The 10,277-nt window shown below is 31.0% G+C and overlaps 1 protein-coding gene across 1 annotated transcript; it reads left to right on the top strand.

Annotated features, from left to right (window-relative positions):
* The first annotated feature begins 4,212 nt into the window (after window positions 1-4,212).
* On the top strand, window positions 4,213-8,772 carry LOC122603393 (mitochondrial dicarboxylate/tricarboxylate transporter DTC). The gene is made up of 6 exons (XM_043776080.1): window positions 4,213-4,417; window positions 4,890-4,973; window positions 5,746-5,807; window positions 5,965-6,326; window positions 6,601-6,815; window positions 8,388-8,772. The coding sequence occupies exons 1-6, from the start codon at window positions 4,295-4,297 to the stop codon at window positions 8,442-8,444; spliced, it is 903 nt and encodes a 300-aa protein (XP_043632015.1). The 5' UTR covers window positions 4,213-4,294; the 3' UTR covers window positions 8,445-8,772.
* The last annotated feature ends 1,505 nt before the right edge of the window (window positions 8,773-10,277 follow it).

The following is a 10,277-nucleotide window of genomic DNA, read 5'->3' as shown; positions in this document are numbered from 1 at the left end:
GTTATGTGTTCGTTTAATTGTGAATCAAGGTTGCATGAGTGATTGGCTAATTTATCAAGGTTATGTGTTTGTTTGTTTTGTAAATCGAGGTTGTATGAATGTTTGGCTAGTTATCAAGGTTATGTGTTTGTTTGCTTGTGAATCAAGGTCGTATGATTGTTTGGCTAGTTTATCAAGGTTATGTGCTCGTTTGGATTGTGAATCAAGGTTGTGTGATTGTATATGTTCGTATCAAGGTTATGAGGTTCATTAAATGATCCAATCAAGGTTTCAAGGCTTGGTGATCGTTTAACGATCCCAATTATGAGATCATTTAATGACCCAATCAAGGTTTCAAGGTTGTGTGATTGTTTATCGATCCAAATCAAGGTTTCAAGATTTTATGATCATTTAATGATCTAATTATGTTCGTATCAAGGTTAAACGGTTATTATCCCGACACTTGTTTCTTATAGTCAAAACCTACGAACTCACCAACTTTATGTTGACGTTTTTTTAGTACGCTTTTCAGGTAATCAATTGAATCAAAGACATGATGGATGATCGCATTGCATGTGATAGGATTGAGCTTGGACTTTTGTGGATCCGTGATCCATTGCACCCGTTTATGGGTTATGCCTAGGATCGTTGTCCATCATTTGGACTATCTCTTTTGTAAACTATTGATGGTGTTGTGCTCCTTGTGCATTATTTGATCCGTAACTTGTATTTGTACTTGAATTATGTATGGATTACTAAATCCTTGAAAGCATTTAACACCTCTACTTAATTTCCATGTCACGCTGAGCTTTTCTACTAATGCCCTAAGTTTCCGCCTTGTTGAGATGTTACAATTTTGTTCGTGTATTTTTTTTATTGATATTCAATGGTTATGCTATTGTTATTTTTCATCTTTTTTAATTTAGTTTGTTGTCAATTGTAGTTTGATTATAGTTTTTTTTCTACTACAAAAGAATTTATTCTTTTAAATTTGTTCTGTTCATATTTAATTATTATTCATCTATTTTCATATTTTTTTTGTTTTGATATTTAACTTTTATATATATATATATACGCATATATTATGAGTACATGAAAAGACCTGAAAACTAGTATAATATAAATTATAAACATGATTAGTCATAACTAATACCCCATAAATTGAACCTGAGCCCGATACACATTAGATGCTCTAGACTTGTAAATTCTTTAAATAACCAAACAAATATATATTTAATGTATCATATTAGTTTCATATGATATACATCGAATCTTATCTTGTGCTTTATATACATAGACATTTACAACAGAAGGAAAAATATGAATCTTTCATTTTATGTGACATAAGAATCCATATCAACGATAAAAGAGAATATTAATTTTGTGGCATGGAAAGCCCCAAAAAGAAAAGGAAATAGAAAATACCAAAAAGTAGATGTTATTTTGGCCATAAGCCCATAAAAACATGAAAATAAAGATAATAAGTAATAAACAACGAAATATGTGAAGTATGTCTAAAAATCTAGTGATCATAATTGGATTTCACTCATTTACTCTCATAATCTATATCTATACTATATTACGAGAAAATAACATTTTATTTTTGAAAGTGAAAATATGTAATATTTTCAATTAGTACTCCATAAAATATTTTTACATACACTATCTTCTTAACATTAATGATTAAATTACACTATTAATCATTTATCTTTTAAAATATCTCAATTAACCCTTAACATAAATTATATACACCAAATCGACGCCCCCTCCACCACTAACAGTCGCTGTCACAACCACCGCCGCATTTGAACGGTTACCGTGCTGGTGTTCTTAACATTTGTGTTAACTCAAATCTTTTTGGCAAATTTATATACTTATCAAAATTAGTTTGCATTTATAATTGTTGCCAATAAAATTATATCTATCTATACATTGTAAATTATCCAATTTGAACACATTTGTATAACTTTCATTTGTGTTTTAAAAATGAAAACCCCACTTCCTATGTGTTAATTTTATAGGTGAAGTTAGATCAACTTTAACCATATAATTAAATTCAATAGTTAAAATTTAAACATCAAATCATCCAATGGTTAAAGTTAATCCAACTTCACAACTTTAAAAAACTCTAATCCAATAAAAAATTAGATTATAAATACACAACCTAAGTAAATTCAAAATTTAGTTTACATGACTAAATATAATCTTAAGTACATTCTAGATTTACCCTTTCATACTCCAATCAAATTTTGATGCAATGTTTCAAAACAAAATAAAGTTAATTAAAATGAAATTTTTGGTAAAGTTTTTCAATTATCGGTATACCATTTGAATATCCAAAAACAAGTATTTATTATTATTTAAAAAGTCTTTAAACGATATAAATAATAAATAAATATATCTATCTATCTATATCTATCTATCTATAACTCTTATAGAAAAGTAGTTAACCAAGCTTTTTAAAGCCCTCTTGCAATCTAAAACTACATTGAAAAAATGCCACATAGGATTTTATATATTTTTTTCAAAAATAAACTATATATTCAAAAAAAAATGAACTTATATATATATATTAATTAATTAATAAATAAATAAATATATTGTAGAAATCTAAGATCTTCTCATTTGAATAAAATGATATCTTTTCTTTAACTAAAAAATCACGTCTATACCTAATGATATTTCATTATCTTTTTTATTCAATATTACATAAAGTTCTTTTCCTTTGTTTCTTATGATGATTATATGGAAGTTTTCAAAACTATATGAATATACAAAAATAAAACAAATAAATAAAACAAATTAAGTGTAAAAAATAGATTTAATTAGTTAAAAGATAACATCGAAACTCATAAATCTTAACATTATATTAAATACACCTTGAATATATGTTCCAAATTTAAACTTTTTGTTTTAATAAACAATATCCTATTTTAAGTATAAAAACTACCTTGATGTATACGTTCTTCTTTGCCGATAGCCGGTAAGTACAAATAAGATGAGTTTTATGGTAAACGTACAACTAATTAATACACTTTAACAAAAACCCTTAGGGTTTCGTTTAACAAAGCCCAAAAAAAAATTGAGTCATATAAATTCAAGTAATTGTAAATCACCCGGAGTCCGAGACCTACCCCACCCTTAAACCAAATTCTACATCCTAATTTTCTTTTTCTTTCTCTTTTGGAACGGCACATTCTACCTCTTCTGGATTAGTCAATTAGATTAAACAAAAATTAAAACTACCATGGTGTTGATAATCCCTTTCTAAAAATCACAGCAACGCCTTCAAATAAATATAACTGTTTTACTTTTTTGATGTTAAGAAGAACATTCAACACATAAGGCATAGTCAAATTATCCTCTTTGAATTATATATCCAGCCAGTTGTAATTTTTCATGTGACTTTTAAATTTTTTGGAGAGAAATGTAATGGAATTATCACTCTACATTAAGGATCAAATTGTATGTCTTTGAGTTCTGTTGTAACAAGACAACTACATGATACATGTTCTAGATGTAGATCATTTAGTGGCAACAAAAGGCAAATTACTAGAAGAAAAACATATTACTAAATTCTTAATGATAATTTAAAGTATAGCTTAATAGCTTAAGTCCTTCTATCTCCTTAAGTTCATATTTCGTCAAGCTTTTGGTTGAATCTATTTCTGCTCAACCATATGTTTATATGTTACTAAACTATTTATATAGTTCACATCATGTAATTCTAATGAAATACTCCATCCGTCCCATTTTAATTGTCATGTTGACTAACTTTGACCGTAAAAAACTTTGTTTGTACTATATGGTAGTTGATGAAACTTATATGAACGAAAAGTACATTAAAAACCTAATCCATTCATATATTTTATATCAAGTGTTACATGACACAAACAAAGTTATTTACGGTCAAAGTTAGTCAACATGACAACTAAAATGGGACGGAGGGAGTATGTTCACTATCGTTTCTTCATATATAAAGTGTATTATATAGTTTTTTATACAGGCGGGTCAAAAACCTAGTAAATAATATAAACATAAGTAATGAGTAATAGATTAGCATTTTAGTTCTAGTAAAATATTTTCGATATAGAGATTTTTCTGTGATATAGATAGGCTCTAAAACCCAAATTTACGTAAAAATTATTATTATTTTTTTAAAATGTATTTCACATGAATTGTATTGATTGTATCTATATTTACCAACCAGCTGCCCTGAATCTCAAACCCTTTTGATATCTTTCTTTCGCCTCACTCTCTCTCTCTCTCTCTTCCAACTTCCCCCAAAATTTATCTAAAAAATTAAAAACAGAAAATGGGAGAGGAGAAAGCAAAGCCAGTCGTCGCCGGAGTATGGCCCACCGTGAAACCCTTTGTTAACGGCGGTGCCTCCGGTATGCTTGCTACTTGTGTCATCCAGCCTATTGATATGATTAAGGTTAAAAAAAATTGTCACTCTTTACTACTTTACTGACTGTAATTATTTAGGGTTTTAGATCTTGAATTGTAATTAAAATGAGATGCATTTTTTTAGCTGTTTATGCATTTGTGTATCTGTTTGTTTAGTGGATATAAATTCTTTAGTTTCAGATCTAGTTTATTTATTTTTATATAATCATATTGGATTTGTTACAATTGTATTTAGCTTAAAATTATTATATTATACTTTGGATCAAATGGGTTTCTTTTACTTATATTATTATTGTTATTATTTTGTCAAGTATATGTTAGTTCTACTTGATTGGTGTTTAAAGTCTTATCCTTTGTCTTTTAAGTGTTGTAATTTTTTTATTTTTTTGTAAGTTGTAATATATGTTAGTATTTCAAAGTTGGAGGCTTTAGGGATAATTGTGATTTTTTAAAGTAATTAATTGTATGCTAAGTTGGTGTTATTCAATGATGAATCATAGGTGAGAATCCAACTGGGGCAAGGTTCTGCCGCATCGGTGACGAAGAATATGCTCAAGAATGATGGTGTTGGAGCTTTTTACAAGGTTTGTTTTACTAATCGTATACGTTGCTACTCCATTAAGTTCCGGGATTTTAATTGTAAGATATAATGGCATATTGTTATCTCTCTATGTGTGAATGCTGTCACATTGCTCCCCGGTTGTACTGTAATTCAGTATATACAGTGACTCGATTTGATAAATTTGAAAAATGCGACATATGGTATATTTTGTAACAGATGGCACATAACGTCGTTTGTTGGAAACATGAATGGATCTGTGAAGTGTGAACATGTGCCTTACTTCTGTTGTATAACTTATATTTGTTACATAATGTATTGGATGTTTAACATTTTTTGTTTTCTTATGTTGGAATATTTGTTGTACCTGTGCATCGTATGTGTAAATATACATTAACAATCTTGTTTTATTGTTTTATGACTATTGACACGATAGTAGTATGTGGCTAGCTTTTACAACTTTACAATTTATAGTTTTTTTAGTTCTTTAACATTATTTCTTATATTTGTAACACTTTGATTAAATTCTATAGTGTTTATGTCCGATTGTGGTATTTTTTGTTATAAGAACATAATTTGCTATGAATGTGGAAGATATTGGTAGCTGTTGTAGTGTCCTGTTATTTTTGATTTTAAGAAGAAAGTAGTCTAGTTATATTATAACTATACTTTAGGATGCATCTTTACAAGTAACAAACCATCTATCCACGGTCATAGTATATATTTTTTGTCATGTGGATGGCCCTGTTCCACTCATTATACGCATTGTATATTTCTGACTGTTATTTTTTCGACAGGGTCTCTCTGCTGGGCTTTTAAGGCAAGCCACTTACACCACTGCCAGACTTGGTACATTCAGGTAACAATTTTTTGTTATATAGACTTTTTATGCACAATGCCTAGATGCCATATTAAATTTTGGCTTGTGTGTCTACCCAAAAAATCAGCCTCTATTGGTCATTAGATCATTATGACTCCTGTTAGTTTGATTTTTTATGTTTCCCGTAATTTGATAGGATTTTGACGAACAAGGCACTTGAAGCAAATGAGGGAAAGCCTCTTCCTTTATATCAGAAAGCTTTGTGTGGGTTGACAGCTGGAGCAATTGGAGCATGTGTGGGGAGCCCAGCTGATCTGGCACTGATTCGTATGCAGGCTGATGCCACCCTGCCCCTTGCCCAAAGGCGTAACTACACAAATGCATTCCATGCTTTGTATAGGATCACCGCAGATGAAGGGGTATTGGCTCTATGGAAAGGTGCTGGCCCAACCGTTGTAAGAGCAATGGCATTGAACATGGGAATGCTTGCCTCTTATGATCAGAGTGTCGAGTTTTTCAAGGATAATCTGGGTTTTGGTGAAGCTGCTACAATTCTGGGTAAGTTTCAAGTTAAACTATAACTAACACATTGTTTTTAGCTTCATTTCCAATCTGTCAATATGCATTGAATGGCTACAAGTTTGTTTCCAATCTTATATCCTATATGCTCAAAAAAAAGCTTACTAGTAATTCACTGGTTGCTATATAGACACACACACACACACAGACACAAAAGTCACATGGTAGTTGCTACTCTCTGCTCTATATCTGGACATTCATTGACTCTAGTCGTGATAATCATTTTTTTTTTTGTTTTGTTGCTCTTTTGCAGGGGCAAGTTCGGTATCAGGGTTCTTTGCTGCAGCCTGCAGTTTGCCTTTTGATTATGTTAAAACCCAAATCCAGAAGATGCAGCCCAATGCAGAAGGGAAATACCCTTACACTGGATCTTTGGATTGTGCTATGAAAACCCTCAAGGCTGGTGGACCTTTCAAATTCTACACAGGATTCCCTGTATATTGTGTTAGGATTGCCCCTCATGTCATGGTATTCTTTCTATCTCTCTCTCTCTCTCTCACACATACACACACGCACACACACACACACATACACACTTCTAGCCGCACTCGCCATGCTAACACATGAACACACAGTAAGCAGATACCGTTTTCTGTGGTTCACATCATCTAGATTAGTGCTGGCTAAATCAATCAGTTGGGATGAAATTGGGCTATACTGCGCATGATTTTGTGGAATTTGGGGGGGTTTTTTGGGTTACATGAACTTCACAAGCCGGTCTAAATGTGCGGAACTTGAAACTGGAAATTTAATCCCTGGGTTAATTTGGGTGGGAGTGGAAGATGGTTGGTTCCATTTAGGCAATTATGATGTGCAGGGAAAGGTGGAGAAAAACATAGTACATTGAATTTGGGTGGGTCCTTTTATCTTATTTTCCAACTGCTTTTTATTTGGAGTTTATATAATTGATAATTCTTATTACCTCATTATTAATGAGGTTAATTTTAGTTCAATTCATGATTTGTAGGATATTATTATGTTTTTATTTTTAGTTATAATAATCATAGATAAATGTATATGTGAACACATATCAATCCAAATTATTTTTATTTTCAAAATTTATATATCTATTTTTTAGCTATGTTTTATAGTACTGTAGTATTTTAAAAACTGTAATATAATGACATTTATAATATAAAGTACAACTATATACTAAATGTTATACGATACATAGTAGCTATATCTATTACTTGTTTATGTATTATGGGCAAAAAATAAAAGTCAACCCTGTATCGACCTTAGCCCATTTCAACCCAACCCAATTTGACCCGAACCCAAAATGACCCGTTTCTAGAAGAGCTCGTTTTGACCCGAACCCGTATCCGACCTGTTATCCGACCCGATCTGACCCGGCGGTTTTGCCAGGTTTCTAGATAAAGAGATGAAAAGGATGTTTAAGCTCAAACAGATTTTCTTCATAATCCTTATTTTGTAAAGATTATTAGAAAATATAGTGGCCTATCTAAAGAAAGGCAGATGACCCACAAAAAGTACTCTGTATATATGTAAGGAACAAAAAGACACAATGAAAATTTCTGAATAAGAATCATACAAACAAGTTCATCGCTTAAGTACAAAATGATTGCTGATGTGTGCCCTAATTGTCTACGGCATGGTCATTGACAAAAGATTACAAGTAATTGTGTGATCTTGGTCTGTTTACACCTATATGCCATTGTCACTTAATAATTTGCATTCTTAGAGTAAATTACAAACAACATTCTTATTCATCTTGAAGTAATGAAATTATAATTTCAAGCAGGAAGAAAAATACTAATTAGTGTATCATAGCTGCAAGCATTGCATATTCATATGTGAGCATACGGATACATGCAAGGATATCTATTTTTACATTTGAATATGCACAATTCACTGCTTAGTGACTAATCAACTAGGACACTAGATATTATTGATAATTCAATATATATGTTTGTATGTACAGTTGTACACACAAAGCCCTGTACATAAACTGTTACCTCTAAGTGATTGTAGTCTTTCTCACTTTTCATGTTTCTGATTCGTGAATATCTGCTTACACAGATGACATGGATCTTCCTCAATCAAATTCAAAAACTAGAGAAGAAGGCTGGATTATAATATAACATCTTTCTTACGGGAATAGAGAATCCATATGAAGCCAAGCACTATCAGAAATAACAGTGTTGTACTTGTTGCAGGTTTTGCTCGCTTAGCATCTCCAAGTATACTTAATTTCAGACAATTCTATTTTTGAAATGATTATAGCATTAATCTATTGTCTTATGCTTAAAACTTTTAGGGTAGAATTAATTTTGCAGACGTTTGTTATCCCCTTTCATATCACCGTAATCAAGGCTCGTGCCTTGAATCAGAATTTGATTGGAGCAAATAAATTTATGTACTCTAGATCACCCTGATTCATTCAAAATGTTGTTTTGCAATTTAATCTTTTCTCAAGCTTTATCGTATTGGGTCTTTACCAGCAGTTTATTAAGTTTGGCACTTTGGCGTATATCGTTGTAAAGACTATGTATGATATAGGGAGAAATATTAGGGATGTACCTACAGCACTTAGAGAATATACTTGGACTTTCACCTTGTGCGTTACTTAGTACTTGAGTTTGCCGTGTGCTCTCTGTACCCCGGTGGATATTCAAAGCACAGTTTATTTAATCTATACTACTTGAATTTGCTTCTGCCAGCCTTGGTCTCTTCGTCTTTGGACAAACAAAGCACAAGTTGCAGTAGAAATTTTGAGTCTTAAACATGCGACAGTTTATTAAAAATTCTTTATCTTTGTAAAATGGGGCTCATATAAATATATAATGACCTCCATTCGCCTAAATGTAATCTAGTTTAAATAGAGAATTTTGTAGAGAATATCGCTCACGCAAAATAGAAAGGTCAAAACTGATCTAGCTAAGTAAGAAACAAATACGTAAGACCAAATAAATTAATCAAACGCCAAATATAGAATGTTACTTTGGCCATAAGTCTATAGACATAAAAATGAAAATAAATAAATAGCTATATATGTCATTGATTTTATATGTTCAACAGTTCAAGACCATTTTTGAAAATATATTTACGTACACTGTTTCTCTTTTAATCGATATATCAAATCAGATTCTTAAACAAATTAGTTAAGTCACATTCATATAAAGTGCTCAAACCCTCTGGTTCTGACTCCTCTTTCCTTTCTGGATATTTTTTTAGAAAACACCTTTTTGTTTAGGGTGTTGCTAATGACGGTTTTATATGCCGTCGTTAATATGTATGAATAGTTGTATCTTTTATTATATAATTCGAAGGAGGAACTTTTTATATGAAAACTATTTTTTTATAGCCGCTAGAGCTGCTAACATTTTCCTTTTGTTTACTGTCGTTTGATAACAGTTTTTGCTTATATTGAGCGGATTTGTTGTATATCGAGATTCGTTCGTTATATTAATTACTATTTAAATGGGATAAACATAAGAAGTTGATATACATATACAAAAAGATGATTGGTTAAAATAATAAGATAGCCACATATGTCGTAACATGTCCTCTCTAATAAATCAAAAATTGCATTTGATATTTTTTATTTTGAACATTAACTTGTATATATTTATGAGAACTCGCGAGTAGCTAGTCGAGCTGAATAAATAATATTGCATTTGATATTCACCGGGGATTCAATGGACACATTTATTAAGCTTTAGCGAGTAAAATGTTTTTTGTTATATAATAATCACACTTACATTGTGGATCAGTACACCATAAGTATATACTCTATGTTTAAACAAGTTAAGAAAAAAAAAGTATATTTATCACTTTCACTTTCCTAATACGATCAAAATATACACCGTATATAAACTCTATTCGCGAGGGAAAATAAGATGTGCGAATAGAGACCCCTTTCCTATATTTAAACATGTTTTTTAAACAGCTTACACCAAATCTCATCTT

The sequence above is a fragment of the Erigeron canadensis genome, chromosome 6, assembly GCF_010389155.1.
Source record: "Erigeron canadensis isolate Cc75 chromosome 6, C_canadensis_v1, whole genome shotgun sequence".
Lineage (NCBI taxonomy): Eukaryota > Viridiplantae > Streptophyta > Magnoliopsida > Asterales > Asteraceae > Erigeron > Erigeron canadensis.
Note: the sequence above shows the minus strand (reverse complement) of the source record. Positions and strands in the feature narration are given on the sequence as shown.

Bases quoted from the DNA above. Each gene is read 5' to 3' on its own strand.
- LOC122603393 (XM_043776080.1), top strand. From the start codon at position 4,295: ATGGGAGAGGAGAAAGCAAAGCCAGTCGTCGCCGGAGTATGGCCCACC. The intron at 4,418-4,889 runs GTTAAAAAAAAT...GATGAATCATAG, and splicing joins AGCCTATTGATATGATTAAG to GTGAGAATCCAACTGGGGCA. The intron at 4,974-5,745 runs GTTTGTTTTACT...TTTTTTCGACAG, and splicing joins GTGTTGGAGCTTTTTACAAG to GGTCTCTCTGCTGGGCTTTT.